Here is a 17,264-nt window from a genome sequence, read left to right as displayed (position 1 = left end):
GCAATGACACTTCTTGATGGCAGCAGCCATCCCCAGCAGGATGCAGCCTGACACAAGCACACACACAAAAGAAACAACTCAAAAAACCGACAAAAACAACACAAGGTGTTGACCTGGGCTCTCAAATCCCTAGATCCCAAACTGATCAAATATCTGTGGGATGCACTGGAACAAGCCTGAGACCCCTCCCCTCAACCCATAGGACCCAAAGAAGGCCCATGTCCATTCACTGATGAGTCGCAACTGTTTTAGAGCCACAAGGGAGACCTACACAATATTAGGAAGGTGGTAGCTGATATAGGAAGCTGATGATGGAGATGTTTGAATGGATGGTTGGTTGGTAACGTTGGTAACGTTTCACACCACAGTGACATACATTTGTTTTCAGGAACTAAAGGTAGGTGTAAAAATTCAAGAAATATGCATCCCAAACATTTGACACCACAAACATAGAGCAGATCACAAATGTACACCCATCTATATCTTACATGAAACCGATTCCCTTGTTTTCCTTCAGTGTCATGTCAAAACAGAAAACATGTCAAGAAAAAAGTGGGTATAGTCACAAAGAGGATAAAGATAGATGTCACTGGTTGTGGAGTTGTGCCGTCGAAACTATTTCCACTGTTTCCGAATCCAGAGCTCACAAAGTTGTTGGGCAAAAAGTGACTGAACTACCTGAGGCTTAAAAAGTCCCAGATCGCTCGGTGTCTTATTTTGTTTACATACAGTTCTCAAAGCATCCGCATCAATCTGTTATGAGGAGACAAACGCCGACTTTTGGGTCTCTGTAGCATGAGAGAACTTCACATCAACAAAACCGCTGCTGTCAGCTGAGGGAGGTGAGGGGAAAGGAGTAGATGAAAAATGGAAGACAAGTATCAAGACAAGTGGATACTGTCACAGGCGATTCGATCAATCACAAAACCGCACACAAGACCCCAAATATTTCTCTTAGTCGCAGAGTGTCAATTCTTGTAACAAAGTTTACTTGTCAGCTGGGGAGTGGAAATACAATAGAGGATGAATGTGCTTTGTCAGGTCCGGCCTATTTTATTTGACAAATGGAAAATAGAGATATACATTTATGAGTTATCTCCGCAGGTGCACACTGTATAGCTGCTTACTGTCCTGCACATCTAATCTCTTGATGAGGATGATGCAAAGCTTAAGATCTTTTTCCTTTTTTCCATAAAATGTAATGAAATAACAACTTAAGACAGGTAAAACTTGACACCTCATGCTGCGTGCCATAACTCCTCCACTGTAAGTAGAGTTGCCTCATTCTTGCATCTCTGCATCAATGAGACCTTAATTACGAAAAAGAAAACACGCAATTTCCCATTAAACTAACCACAACAAAAAGGTCTGTTTGGATAAAACTCTGGCTACAAACCAATAACTATAACTATTAGACGTGTCATCAGAAGTCTGTGTACAGGGGTTTGTCATGTTATCAGATATGGATAAATGTTTTCGGGAGAGCAAGAGAGATGAGCTGCTTTTTCACAGAACGTGATAAGGAAAGCAGAAAAGCCACTTTTATAAAAATGGAGTGCTGAGTCAATTACTTAATCTACTCACTGTCAACAGAGTTAATGGGTTTGTTATAATTAACTGGATTAATTAGAAACGTTTACACTTATCTTTGTGTTGTCACAAGGCATGTTACGGCAGTACATTTCACTGATACAAAGTCCCCGTGGAGTTAAATTTGATGTGTAAATGCTTTTTATGATACGCTGTACAACATATGTCACCTAGACACCAGAATCTGACTCAACAATAATTAAAAATAAGTTATTTGTACTTGTGTTAACTAAACTTAAAGGGGAACTACTGTTTATTCCCCGTTGAGTCCGGAGTTACATCTCTGAGTACCGTGCGCACCCGCAATGGTCGGCTTGTTTACCTGTAATTTGCTACCGCCATGGTTCGTCCACAACCTCAGAATCAGAAAAATATTCAGCCATGTTGCAAAAAACTAGCAGTAGCAAGTTACAGGTAAACAAGGCAACTGTCGCGGGTGCGCGCAGCGCTCAGAGAGTGTCATTGCTATGGGGTGGAGGTGCATGGTCTGGTCTAGATGGGTGGTACATGTCTAAGTAACATCCACATGAATGCCAGGTCCAAACGTTTCCCAGCAGAACACTGTATTGTCACAAGATGGTCAATGTTATTCACTTCTCCTGTCAGTGGTTTTAATGTTGTGGCTGATCAGTGTAAAAAGGTGTAGTATGTGTTGCTGTTCAACTTTAACCAATACGCTAGGGACTGCAACTGAATCAGACTTCTCTGGACAATAAGTCTCTGGTCATCAATTAAAGTAGATGCCAAAAAGACGTGTTTCCTGCCATTTCCCTAGCTGCCAACACCCCCCAGACAGTTTTTCTTTTTTTGTCTCTTTCTTTTTCATGTATATGTATATATTCTTTTTCATTTCTCTCTGTCTTTCTGTGCTCTCAGAGAAGTGCATTGTTGGAGAAAGCAGACAAAAACAGTAATGGCTCAGACAAATGTAGAGCTTTAATTTCTTTGAATCAAAGGAAGCAGAGATGGAAAGGGAAAAGCCAGAGAGAAATGCATTCAGTAGAACGCCAGTGAGTCACAGGCAGACATGAAAACAGAGACTGGGCAGTTTGAGGCTAAATGGTTGAGAAAACGAAAGAGATAAGGGAACAGAGGGGGGAAAAAAAGCACTCAAAAGCTTTGTGGTGTTTAAATGTGATCAGTGACAGGTCAAACAGACCGCCCTTTAGGGAAAAGAAACAGAGGATACAGAAAAAGACAACACTTTTAGGCTTTTACTATTTCATCAGTGCCACAGAGGGAGAAAGTCTGACAAAAAAAAAGACAAAGAGATGAGGTCAGAGTAGATACAATTACAGGATAGACACAAAAACACCAAAAGCCACATCACCATGAAATGCATAATGTTCCATTTTAGCTTAAATCATTTCAGACCTATGAGTTAACATCATAGCGGTTTCTCTTACGTATGCAAATGAAAAAAGATGCATCAAAAGACATGTTTGAGTCCCTGCTCTTGCAAACATCTGCCCCGCTCAAGTGTTACTGAGACCAGCTCCCTGAATGCCAACCAGCTCCAGGGCTGTTGTTCGGTGAGTGGGCCGACATTATGACCTCCCCGCGGTGCTGCAAGTAAACACACAATTACCCTACCGGGATTCACTCAGATGAGATGGCTTAAACACAAGGCTTTTATGATGTTACATTACCATAGTCCATACTTTAGGAACTTGCTATGCAATGGATGCTAAAGAAAAACGCTGCTAATGCTGATGGCTGAAACCATATGTTTCACCAGGGAAGGAGATGACAAAAAAAATGTTAGCAATATTATGATATTTGTGTAAAGTGCTGGATGAGTGAGCCTGATTGGCTTTGGGTTAACATTTGTCAGCTAGTCTAGATCTCACATATATTATTGCGAATCCCCATAGATCGGTGGCCAATTAAAAAATGTGAATGTTTCTGTACATGAAGAAGAGTTACTAGAGGGCTGGGAAATTATGTGAATTTTAGGCTTTGACCTTCATGGTCTTGAGTTTTTTGCATCTTTACACACTTTTCACAATCTTACCGAGTTACTCAGTGAGCCATATCGGCTGGTTTGCCGTCTTAATTTACCCCGGTTCACGGCAAATTAGTCCTACTTAAGAACGTCCAGCTGTTGCAATGAATTCAGACATTTGTTTGGACTAGATTTAAGTTTTACTAAAAGCTGTGTTATACATACAGGGGTGGGGTTGATCTAATTACACCTATGAAAACAGGAAAAACTAAATCACAGTTCAAAAGCAAAATCAGTTGAGTTCTGAATTTTTTATCATATTTTGCAGCCTGCACAAGATCTGAGGTCACATTTTACATTACTTGTACGGACTCTGAATAAATGATCACATTAATATTATAAGGAGTTTAAAAGATGGAGAGAGAGAGAGAGGCAAAAACAGAATTTAAAAGTGAGATGATGAACAGGCTGAGAGGCACTGTGAGAAAGGGAGAGAGACAGAGAGAGGGCCAGCTGATGTCTTTGGAGGGGAAAATGATCAAGGACGTTGACAGAACAGAGTCACCGGTCTGTGACCAGTTGTGCGCTCAAAACATGCTGTAGAGGTTGTGTGTATGTGTACACACATGTGCGTGCATGTCTACATTCTGGCTTCTGTTCTGGTGCCGACTGATCACAGTCCCAGTGCATGTTTCTGTTTGCAAATACGCATGAGACAGTTGTGGCGCGCACACGTTTGAGTCCTTCAGCAGCTCCAAAGAGGCAGCGGACCAGGACATTCCGGGACGCGTGAGGAAGTCTACAGGGAACTGCGACCCAGCTCGAACAATTTCCCGCAAACACTCGGAGATGCACAGGCAATTTCAATGAAAACGAAGCGCTGCCTTTTACACAGACGGCATAAACACGTGCAAACGCAGGGACAAATACATTACACAGCCGTCCTGCACGTCAGGACTCGCTGATAGCCAAGCTAACTTTTCAAAATCTTAATGCTCGTTAATAATTGAAATGAAACGATCTCGGTATATTTGAGAGGGGGGAATAAAAAGAAAAGACAGAGAAAAAGATATGGGAGGGGAGAGAACAAGAAATAAAACTAAAGAAATGCCCACAGAGAAGAATGAGAGCAAAGGCAGGAAAAAAAAAGGCCAAGAACAGAGAGGAGGAGAAACATTAGGAGGAAGAGAAAGAGGGGGAGACAAAGACGAGAAGAAATCAATACAAGTGAGATGGCAGCAAAGGAGGGAAAGAGGTCACAAATCACCCAGGCCAATACTGTGTGTGCCAATAATGTACCGTGTGTATGTGTGTGAGAGAGTGTATGTGTAGATGTGGAGTCACAGGTCATTGCTAGCAGACTAATAACCATTCACACTTTGGCTAATGGAGACAAAGTAAGTAACCTAGAACACGATATGTCATTAGCACACTTCAAGGCTAATGGAGATATACCGAGGTCGTACGCATGTTGCTTAAGCAAACACTGGAGGAATGCCCTTCACAATAAGATACGCAATCTAGACAAATTATGCCGGTTCTCACCTTAAGTCACATTAATTCAGACGGAGGTGTGTTTTAGCAACTGTCACTGCTAATAATGCTACTGTATTCGAGCACCTCTCTGATGTATGGTGGTATTTTTAAGCGCTTGTGTTGGGAGGGGCTGGCCAGGGCTAAGACCCAGCAGTGGTTCAAGTTAGCCCTGTTTGTCAAGGATACTGTGACAGGCAGAGGAGCTGCTTAGGGAATCAGACCCCTTCCCTCCAGTTGGAAGCTGACCTCAGTAACCTCTAGGCCGCCCTGCTGCCCCTTTCCCATTCCCCCACCCCCGCATCCTTGCCTGTGACCTTCACATGGCGTAATCACCATCTATATACACAGATCAAGCATAACATTATGACCACTTTCCAAATATTGTGTAGGCCTCCCTTGTGCCTCCAAAACAGTTGTGACTGATCAGAGAATGGACACGGGCCTTCTGAGGGTGTCCTGTGGTGTCTGGCAACGGGATGCTGTTAGTGGGGGCCTTTGGTTCCTATGGATTGAGGGGAGGGGCCTCTGTGGATCAGGCTTGTTCCAGTGCATCTCACAGTTCAGTTTTGGATCGGGGGAATTTGGAGGCCAGGTCAACACCTTGTGCAGTTTGCAACAAAATGAGCTTGCATTAATTCAAATGAGCCTGTATGAAAAACTGACAACTATAATTAACGGTTATTAGTTTCAGTCACTGATCCGTTTCTAGTGAGCCAACAATACAAGGAGACACAGAACAGTGAATGTAATGGATTAACTGATATTAACCATGTTTGAGCATTTCCCGTTTGTCAGCTCAAATCTGTGCCATGACTAAGATTGACTGTATCTTCTACCTTAGGAACTGCAGCTGCTTTTGAGGCCCTACTCATTCACCATGATGCCATTTGGCACCAACAACTTTCTCTTGTTCACAGTCCAACTGTTCTATGTACACTTAGTTTAATCTGAACCCCCAAGATCAGACAACAATGCGGTTTGGCATTTAAATTGACTCTTCCTGCTAAAAGATGAGAAACACAGCGAGAAAAAGAAAAGGAGCGAGGAACAGGGGAAGAGGGAGCACAGCGGGCTTCATATCATCTTTCTTCTCAGTGTGACTCCCTGATATCTGTTGGCCTTTCCAGCCCTCTCAAAGACGCCCTCCATCACCATACCCTCCATCGTATCCCACTTCTCTCCCCTGCCCTCTCAAGCTCGGGTTTTATCAACCGCTGCTCGCTCCGATTTCAGCCAGTGGAAATTAGAGTAGAGCGCAAAACAGCATGGAGTGGAGAGAAAAGAAGAGAAAGGAAAAAGGAGGATGGGAAAAAGGTGGAGACAGGGAGCAAGAGCACAGACGATAAAAGCAGTATGGGGGTCATAGCTTCTAGCTGTGTCTGTGAAACAGCGGGAAACAAAGAAGAGAAAACAGCTTACAGAGTTTAGGTTTTCTCACAGACAAACAGATAAACAGTGCATACACACTGTGGCTTCACCAAGCACAGACCCCACAGTAGCTTATTCCATGAATCACTGTGTTGCATAACACATAACTAGCATTCATAATCTCTTTATATACTCATCGCCTGTAGTTCAGATGTGACCCAAATGCTTTGCATCAGAGCAAAAAGGCATTGTGGAAGTCTTTTTATGATAATATATATATATTTTTTGTTATTTTTTTGTTTAGCAGGTTAATGCAAGATAAAGTAAGCCTGAGTTAAAACATATCTTGAAGAGTTAAAAAATGGAAAAACGTGAAAACCCATGGTCTACCCAGAGGCTTATTTCAACAGGCGGGAGCACTCTGAAAGATAATTCTAAAATTGAGTTTTAAAATTAAGTCAGTTAATGCGGCTGCAAAGCGCGTAGAGAAGCTAATGTCAAAATTAACTGGACTTGATGTTTAATGATTTTTTTTTTTTAGTCACATACCTAACGCGCGTCATCCACACCCTTGAAATAGCTCATGGTGTCGATCAGTGTACAGTATAAGAGACTCTAAACCCGTGGATGGTTAATTGAACACATTTCCTCTCAATAACGCACTGTTTGGAACCCAGCAGCTAGCAAATGAACGGCTGATGGGAGACTAATAAATGACTAGCAGCTGCACACGATGAACACCGAGAGACAGGGGGAAAGATGGCGGAAAGAGAAAAAAAAACCGTCTCAGAGTAAGATTGAAGGAGGGGGTAAAACAACACACACATGAATGAACAAAACAAATGATTACATGTCATCTGCTCATCTCTCACAGTCAACTACTGGTGATTAAAATGTACCATTATATGCAGGTGTTGAGTCAAAGGAAGATACACACATTTGAAAGCACGGAAAGGGATTAAAAGGGAAAATGAAAGATGCAAAATGCTCAAAAGAAACAATCAAATACGAGCAGCACAGCTCCGCACAAGACAATCAAATAAGGAAAGATCAGAAGTGGAGTGTCTGGAATTTGATAAGAAACCCACGTAAGCAATAACTTTATTGTTTTTGATTAAAATTCTCTCTGCCACTGCGCATATGTAGCCGTGGGCCTGCATCAGTACCTGTTGTTTTTGTGTCTCTCACATTTATTTCTTGCATATTTTCGTCTCCTCCGCCTTGACTATTCAGGTGTGACGGCTGAATCTGGGGGAAACTTCAAACTGTTGGATTTAAGACTGATACACTGAGGAGTGTGGCTGCCAAAGCGCATGCACACACACAGCAAAAATGTTCGTCCCCAAGGGTTGTTTTGTATTACAAAAGGAAATCTTGTTAAAATATCTTGAATATTTTGTAAGTTTATTGTTCATCTGACCTACGACTTGTTAATTTACACTACTGTTGACACCACTGTATTTCCTTCAGCAGCTACTTTAAGTCTGAAGCGTTCAAACTGTTCCCAGTCTGCGTTTAATCACTCGCTCTGGGGACCCAGGCTCATTATCCAGCAGGTGGAGACCCATAAGCTGAGCTCATGTCAACCTTAAGTCTAAGAAACCAGGTTGTGTACGTCTTTGTCTTTCTGCCAGAGCAACAGCATGATTCATCATTACCTAGCCAGCAGAGTAATACCATGTGCTGTCAAGTGACAAGTGTGGAACTTTGGCTGCTCTCCAGTACATCATTGTGGATCCTATTAAACTGTCCCGTGAACGTCACGGTGCAGCACTGGCACTGGAACAGCTGCGTACACAGATCTGAAGTGTGACCTACCTTTCTGCACAAATAACTAAACATTTGAACTGTGGGTTAGACTTAAAGATCATCAGGGTGCGACATATATTGAGGATGTATGTACCAGTACACCTGTGCACTGCTTACACATGGAAGAAACAATCTCTATATGCAGTTTGGGAAGCTGAATAATAGACCAATCAGAATAAAAATGTCTAGTGTAACCACCACAATCAGGACAAACAGGGCCAAACTAGCTAGATTGGAAGGGATTTTCAATGAATCTGGCTGTAAACCGTTGATAATCTGTTTAGTGAAATTTTAGTGAAATCACATATCAGGTTCTGGTAATCATGCAAATGCTTTATCCTTTTTGTGCCTGTTTGCCGCCAGAATGGCGTTGGTCACAAAGAATAGTTTGAACAACTGATATTTAATGAATGAGGCTCAAATCAATGCAGGCAGTGCAGCTGAAGGTATGTCTCGACCATCTTCTTCTCTTGAATGAATTCAGTGTTGTCAGGTTGGTAAAAAAAAAATAAAAAATCATTCTATATTAAATTTCGAGCAGATTTGATGCTCCACGGCTAAAAAAAGTATATTCTTATCGATGTTTTGGAGATCATTTTACTTAGCATCTATGTAAACAGTTCAATTGGAATCTTATTTCTGTTGGATGTTTAGCAGCAAAGTGTGCATTGTTCATTCATTCATTCTACATCCCCGTAGTTTAACTTTCTACTTCACTTCAAGTTAATCTGCGGTTAGATGCGTGTGCATGTTTGTGCCTGTGTCACCGTGCATGCGTACCACTCACCTGAGTTTTCGTCAACCCTCTCCTCCACAGTGTGGTCCTTCTGGTGGACCCATTCGCTGTTGCACTTAAAGTAGATCTGCGTGGCAGGTGTTGCTTTGCAGTAGAGATTGACTGGCTTGTTCTTGACAATGTAGCCTTCCTCGGGTTCAAACAGGAAATGAGGTAAAGGCTCAGGCGGGTCAGAAGGGAAGGTTTCTGGGAGCTCGCTCAGACTCAGGAAATCATCGTCGTCCCTCACTGCAGAAATGAAGAAAGAAAGCGAAAGATTTTTCACTCAGTAAGTCTCTGTTTTATCAACTCGTTTCAGCGCTGTCTAACATTGCTTTATTAATTAGCTAAATAATCAGCAACGGGTTTCTCAGATGATTGGTTGGGGTTCTGGGTCGGCTGTAGTAGGTTGTTCCACGGTCTGATTTCCCTCATGGTTCCTATCAAACGCACTGTTATAAACTGCAGCGAGCATCTTTTAATATTAGCGGAGGAGTATTCCATATGCTGTGGCTAAAACTAAAGCCTTGAGTGAACTTCAGTAAAGAAAAGACACCATATTGTCTGTCTCTTACAGCCATCTGTGGCTCCATATTCTTTCTCTCTGCCATTTCCAGCAATAGCAGAATGGTGAAAGAAAAAAATAATAATAATAACACCGCCTCCCTCTCTTTTAGTCAACCCAGAGGATGCCATGTTTCAATTAACTTTTAATTAACTTTTGGAACTGTCAGTGGACAAAACTGAAACGAGGGCTTTATGTTTATTTTCAGTGGGAGCAGAAGTGTTGCAGCTGGTCAACTGATAAGTGTGAGAAGAAGAGGTTCTGGATGCGCGGAAGTGCCAATTAAAAGTTGTTGTGAGCAAATACATAATACATAAAATAGATTAATAGAAATGCACAGAATCGATCCAGCTTTTATCCAAGAACTAAAAATGCGTACGCATATATCTGCTAACAAAGCATCTGTGTCCGACTCCCTCCTCCAAGTTTAAATCTTTACAGACAACCTGAAAATCCCAAAAGAGTTAAGATTCCATTCGTGTTTATTGTCACTTCCACAATATGTCAGTTAAAACATACAGAGGCGTGAAACAGTGTTCCTCCTAGTCCCACTGTGCTACATACTCTATATTCTAACGTGATACACACAACAACTTTTATGACTGCAACTATTATGAAGCTTAACTAAATCCGTTCATATCACGTATCGCTAGTGCCTACAATATGGTATAAACTAAATTGCGAGACTCTGCGTCACTCTGAGAGTTTCATTTCATTAACAATATATAATATAATCAACTTAAAGAGGAACTGCTGTTTTTTTAAAACCTGGACCTTATTTCTGCATAAAATACGATCGTTTACTCACCCATATAACTTTTGTGTTATTTGTAGTCAGTCGGGAGATAATTAGATCTTAGATCTTCCCCGTTGAGTCCGGAGTTACCTGTTATCATCATCCGGGGTCTGTAGATTGACCTACAGACCGTCGCGCACACCCGCAACGGTCGGCTTGTTTACCTGTAATTTGCTACTGCTATGGTTCGTCCATAACCTCAGAATCAGAAAAATATTCAGCCATGCTGCAAAAAACTAGCAGTAGTAAATTACTGGCAAACAAGCTGACCGTCGTGGATGGGCGCGCCACTCCGAGATGACATCATCCAGGTCAGAAGACATCATCCGGGGTCTGTAGATTGACCTACAGACCCCGGATGATGTCTTCTGACCTGGATGATGTAATTTGCTACTGCTAGTTTTTGCAGCATGGCTGAATGTTTTTCTGATTCTGAGGTTATGGACGAACCATAGCAGTAGCAAATTACTGGTAAACAAGCCAACCATTGCGGGTGCGCGTGATGGTCTGTAGGTCAATCTACAGACCCCGGATGATGACAACAGGTAACTCCAGAGTCAACAGGGAATAGCACTACCGTACGATAACAAAATATTGGTGAAATGAACAAGTTTCGCGGCAGATAATGCGCTATTTAGAGGCTACAAAAGTTATATGGGTGAGTAAACGATCATATTTTATGCCAGGTACAAGGTCCAGGTTGTAAAAAAACAGTAGTTCCCCTTTAAATGTAGCTACGTATTTCCATTAATGCCTCAAACTTTAAATGTATATTCCAAAAATGCAGTATCATAATTACAATCCTAATACAATGCTAAATCTGTAACATTTAGAGAACACGTGGCAAATAATGTTACGGAGTAAAAAAGATGATGAAATGGAAAGGGGAGACACAAACATACTGATAGACAGGAGGAAATAACTGAATAGGCAGAGCAGCCAAGCTTGAGGGCACCAGAAACTTTATCCTCCTCCTCCTTCCTGCTCCCCGTCTTTTCACCCTGTCCAAACTTCACGCCCACCCATGGCCTCAATCAAAGGGACACCAAGAGTGTTTTGTCACCAGGTTGCCAAGGTCACCAAAACATAGAGGAGCAGGTGTGAAGCAGAGGAGGTGGTCTTTCATTCTTTCTCTCCCGTGGACAGGCACATGGAAACAAACACAATGAACTTACAGCAAAAGTTCACGCGGCAACACAGACACACACTCTTCTAAAATGTCTAATTTCCCTCCACTCCATCATCATCATCGTCCGGTTTCATTAAGTCTGTCTAGACCTTTGTGTGTATGCCTCTCAGTGTGTGACTGCATCACCTGGAGAGCTGTGACTCATGGAAAACATTTTGGACACAACTACATAGTTTTACTTTTTCCCCATTTTCCCATCATCCCATGTTTCGAGGCTTCGGTTGCACATAAACATCAAACACACACAAAAAAAACAACATGTTATTTTTTTCTACCCTTGTGCACACACATGCACAATCTTTTAGTCCACTAACTTAACTGTGTGTGTACTTGTGGTTCTTATCTTGGAGAATAGCAGTGTGCTGTGGGCTAGGAACTAAAAGCAGCTTAGGTAAAACAACAAGGGGAAAAATTTGTAGGCAGCGTCCCCACTTTGATGTCACGAAGCTGACATTTTCTCTTTTAGTTCTGTAATTAGTTCTCTGAGTGTTGGGAAATTGGTAGACATTTTCCCTGCATAATTTCATTATCTGTGGGAAATTTTTTTCTACCCATGGTTATTTATCCAGTGTCATGTTCACTCATTTCGTGATCCGTTTCTCACTTGCTGCACTCCCTCCTTGGCAACTACATCGCCATTTGTTGTTACTTTATATTTCTCCAGTGCTTTTTACGCCCCTCCTTGCTTTTCACTTTGCCCCAACACTCATTCTCACCCTCATCTGTCATTCAGAGAGCTGGGGGGGTTCATTGCTCTGGAGCGACAGCTATAAATTATTGATTGGCACGAGAAACATGATAGCCAGAGAAAGGGGTGGGTGGAATGGAGAAAATGGGAGGGATGGTGAAAAACACTTCCCATGAATAAAAAGCTTTGTTTCCGAAATTGCTCCTTTCTCTTTTGCTCCGTCCTTGCTTTCCAGTCGTCTCCTCTCACCAGCTCACACTTCAGCACTTTCCATCTGCTGGCCTTTTCCTAAACCTTCTTTCTTCCTCTTTTTTTTTCACCTCCTCCTTACCCCCACTACTCTCTCCTGATCTCCTGACAGAGTGAATTACTGATCCTAACAGCCCAGCTCATAAACGTCTTGCCTGAATGCTGTCATCAGTAATGGATGGCTGTAGCAGAACAATGTCCAGGTCCGATTTATGGTATGTAGTAAATATGTTCTGGAGAAAAAAAAAAACACATCTATTCCCTCACTCAGGCCTGTAGGCCTGCCCTCCACAGGATGCCTATGAACCCAACCAATAAATATTGGTAAATCTATTAGGAATGATGTCATCAGAAGTGACCAATCATGTTTGAGTGTCACAGACAATGTGATGATCTACTGCATGGATGGAAAAACTGATGGCTCAGTGACAGAGGGGATAAGAGGAGGTGCACTGAGGGAGGAGAAAAATGAAATGGGTTTCTATGATTTACATTAGTAAAGATGGTATGAAGCAACTGTTGGACCTCACTACAAATACGACGATACTTCTAAAGTAAAAATACCATACTGGGCCACTAATAGGTCTTGATTTGGACTGTTTGAACATATCTGTACCAATGTCAATAAAACTCTTTATGTAGCTTCTCTTTTTTTCATTTTCTCCTCCCTCAGTGTACCTCCTTTCCTTCTTAGTTTTTCTTTCTTCCTTTCTTTCTTTAAGGCTGCCTACTGACAATTTTGCCAACAACTTTAAAGTGGAATTATCTCATCATGTTGTGTGCCATAGTTGCAGTTTACATCTACGTCATAACATTATAACCATCTGCCTAATATTGTGTAGGTCTCCCCTGTGCCTACAAAACAGTTGTGACTCATCAGAGAATGGACATGGGCCTTCTGAGGGTGTCCTGTGGTGTCTGGCAACAGGATGCTGTTAGTGGGATGGGGTGGGTGTGCCTGGTCTGGTCTAGGTGGGTGATACATGTCTAAGTAACATCCATATGAATGCCAGGTCCAAATATTTCCCAGCAGAACATTGTATTGTCACAAGATGGTCAATGCTATTTACTTCTGTCCATGGTTTTAATGTTGTGGCTGATCGTGTATATAGTTTAACAGAATTCAATTTCTTTGCAAAAATTATGACCTTTGAACTTTAAGATATGAAATGTCACCTCTCTTCGTTATTTTATCCTACTAGATTCTGTCCAAAAACACATTTTGTAAGGTCGCCAGGGATTTGACCATCAAATTCTAATCAGTTCAAGAATTCCCTCAGGCTTTCCTTGGACTGATGTACAGACTGATGGAAATCCTGAAAAATACAATGACGCTGGTCTATCCCCGGCATAAAGAAACGCTAGCATGTTCAAGAGTCTGAAGCTGAGGAGGTCAGACGTTTGCAACCATGCCTGCGACCAGCAGCAAGTCAAACTGAGCCATATAAGGTCAAAATGCCTCATGGGTAGGAGTGTGAATGTGTGTCTGGGTCTTGTGTTCTCGGTACTGTAAGTGGTCCGTGATGTGTATCAGTGCAGTAGCCGTGGAAATCATGAGATCATTCCTCGTAATGCCTTATCAGCTAGTTAAAATCTGCAGCAGCTGCAAAAACATACGCATACTTAGAAACAGGCACTCTCTCTCTCTCTCTCTCTATCTCTCTCAAACACACACACAGACACAGACAGGCCGCAAATAGGCATACAAACACTTTTTTTTTTTTTTTAAACTGGCACCCCCTTCACCCCATATCCTAAACCACAACCACTTTTGACACCACATGCACACACACACAACCGAACACAAGCAAACAAAGCTGGAACAATCTCTATCTTTCACAGACACTTTACTGCCAAATTGCACAAAGCCGCACGCAGAAACTCACAGACAAATATAAAAGTCCCACGCCAACACAAACACAAAGGTGCAAAAGCATTTGTGTACACGCAAGTAAAAAGAAAAACACATGGACTCACATATTTCTAGCTAGCTCTCTTCCTCCCTGGCTCTCGCTTTCCGCGACACAAACACTCACAAAGTGTTTTTTTTACAAACACAGGAACACACAAACTCCCATTGTTGTCGCTCTTGCCACCCAGAGATCCTGTTGCATACGATCGACCCCCCCCCCCAAAAAAACCCCCAGAAACAAGCAAGGACATATCCTTCAATCTTACTTCATATTTAGCTTGAAAAGGAAATTTTTAAATCTCAATAGAGTTTGGGGAGGTGATTCAGGGAGTTTAGGGAGAGGAAGAGAGAGATGAAAAGTGAGAGGAGTGAGGTAGGATGGGACGACAGAGAGCGTGGGTATCGCTGCGGAATTAGAAAATGTGATTTCAAACATTTCCACACGCCAAACAAACCTGGAACATGTGCTCATTCGCCGCACACTTATTAGAAAACAATACGGCGGTAGAAATGAAATAATCTTGTCAGCCTGCAGAGCAGAACTTATGAGTTGCTGCTGTCTCCTCTCTTTCACTCCCACTGGCTTTCGTAATGTGCTGTCATTACCGCTTTAAGAGAATAACAAATAGTTTTATTATTCTCTTTTGAAACATCACTTTTTTCCCCCGACCTCCCGCTGGGTATTCAGTGCTCACCTTCCTTAAGTGTTTACCCATCCACCACTCAATTATTCATGCTTTGAAACAATAGCTATGTATGTGGCTATGGTTTCATTTAGCCAATTGTGCCTGAAGATACACCTGTAGACTATGATCACTGAGCACAGCCATGGAGGAATTTCATTTATAAACCCATTAATAAACACTATTATTTTTCGCAGTTGTGTGCTCCTGTATCTTCGGGGATTTCTTTGTTGAAAAGAACAGTTATTGAGAGAGGGATTTTCGTTGTGTCCATTGTATTTTTGCATAGCCCATTTTACTCAAGGTTGTTGGGGTTGTTTTTTTTCCGTATTGCGAGAATAAAACAATCAAAGCACTCTCTGGAACCTCCATTTACATCCTGATATGTCAATTTTGGTACTGTTTACCAATGGTCACAGAACAGGAAAAAAAATAAATCGTTTCCAGTAATTGCACAATTCTAATCTTGCCATCATTTTTCCTTACTTTCATGTCGTTTAGTTTGTTTTTTTTCCCTTCTAACCCTTATCCAGGATTGTTTTCAGATGATAAGTGGTTCAGATGAGGGTGATAAAGTGAAGACATGCTAAAACACACACTGCCAGTATGCAGGTGGGTGCATTTCTCACAGTCAAATAAGTTTATAAAAAGAGAGATCCAGGCTGGGTTAAGTCAGTTGAACTACTTGACATGGCATGCCATGGAATTAAACACCCCGTCCTGGAGTGTCTTATCCATTCTGAAACGAGACACCAAGCGGTCACATTTTATCTGCATCCATTTGAAACTCGATCAGGGTTTTATCCTCAATCTGCGCTTTGATAAAAGCCACATTATTCAAGACACGAGCAGACATGCAAAGTGAGAGCACTTAATCACTCCATTACCTCTGTCCAAAGGGATCAATTAAATTTACATATTTTCTAATATAAACGTTGGAATAAAGCATAATTAGACACTAAAACAGGGAAACATGTAGAGTTACATGCAAATATATATAGGAGCTATGCAGTTATGCTGTTATTGGATCCATTAGCTTCTAAGACTTTAGATAGAATCTAATGCAAACGAACGTCTGCATTATTTTACATGGGAGAAAAGTTCCTCCGGGTGGCCAGCTATGTCTATCCGATGACAGAAATAAGTCCTGAAAGATATACAGCATCCCTAGCACACTCCCTGTCATAGCCAATTATTTATCCAGCCTAAGGTAATTCATAATAGCGGGAAATACTTGAACTGTTTTAATGCGGAGCAGACGGTGACAGCTGGTCGGCGTCCGCGGACTCTCAGTGTGCTTGACATACAGGGCCCCAGCTAAAGCCTGGAAGTAGATTTACAGCCCCGCCCGCAGAGCGAGTCAGGCTTCAGCTGGCCTCTGTTAACAAAGAACCAAATTTAGAATGAAGAAAAAAAAAGAAGAAGAAATCTGAGGTACGGCCTAGACTCTTCCGTAATAGAGAGGTACATTATGTACATGAGAAATAGTTAAGTTGTCATGTAATAGGAACTACAAAATGATATACTTCATTTTGTATAAGTTACAGTGGATCTCTGAATGTTAAAATGTATTCATACACTGGCACTATGGATTCTGTGGCATGCATATATTATTCATTCCCAAATTATAATTCTGGAAGCTAGACGGCTTGTAGTTATCAGGTCAGAGCCCAACTGAGGCACATATTAACATGTGTTGCTTGTCTATGGAGGGAGGGGCTATCGACGCACATGCATTTTTAAACAAGCGTACTGTAAGTCTACGCATTGGCACATGTGTACACATACGTGCGTGCATGTTAATATATGCAGATGCAGCGTGCACTGCATGGCCCCCAGAGCTACGTGTAATTTTTTGCACATCTAAATATGTGAATATACTGTAGGTGGGTGTTTAATGTTCTATACCACAGCTGCGAGTGTGTTTCTATGAGGAGTTTAGTTCTAGAGATGTCTTTGAGTTTCTTATCACGTATATGGCAAAACAGAAATTTGAAAATTGAAACTTATTTTAGCAACCACTTCTTAAGTAAGTTTTCTTTTCAGTTTTTGGCATGGTTAGTTGACCCACAACTTTGGTCTAGACTTTAACAGGGGCATATCAGGGCCAAACCAAGCAGTAGGACCTGGGTGTTCTCATTCCTGTACATCATTTTCAG

The 17,264-nt window shown here is 41.7% G+C and overlaps 1 protein-coding gene across 1 annotated transcript in view; it reads right to left on the bottom strand.

Moving 5' to 3' along the window:
* unc5ca (unc-5 netrin receptor Ca) overlaps nucleotides 1–17,264 on the bottom strand; it is a 184,168-nt gene that overhangs the window by 81,813 nt on the left and 85,091 nt on the right. Inside the window, exon 2 of the mRNA XM_084552055.1 lies at nucleotides 9,036–9,272. Coding sequence (XP_084408181.1) covers nucleotides 9,036–9,272 — 237 coding nt within the window. The remainder of the gene's footprint in view (nucleotides 1–9,035; nucleotides 9,273–17,264) is intronic.

Source organism: Chelon labrosus, assembly GCF_963514085.1.
Source record: "Chelon labrosus genome assembly, chromosome: 9".
Classification (NCBI taxonomy): Eukaryota; Metazoa; Chordata; class Actinopteri; order Mugiliformes; family Mugilidae; genus Chelon; species Chelon labrosus.
The sequence above is the reverse complement of the archived record's forward strand: the minus strand, read 5'-3'. Positions and strand labels throughout refer to the sequence as shown.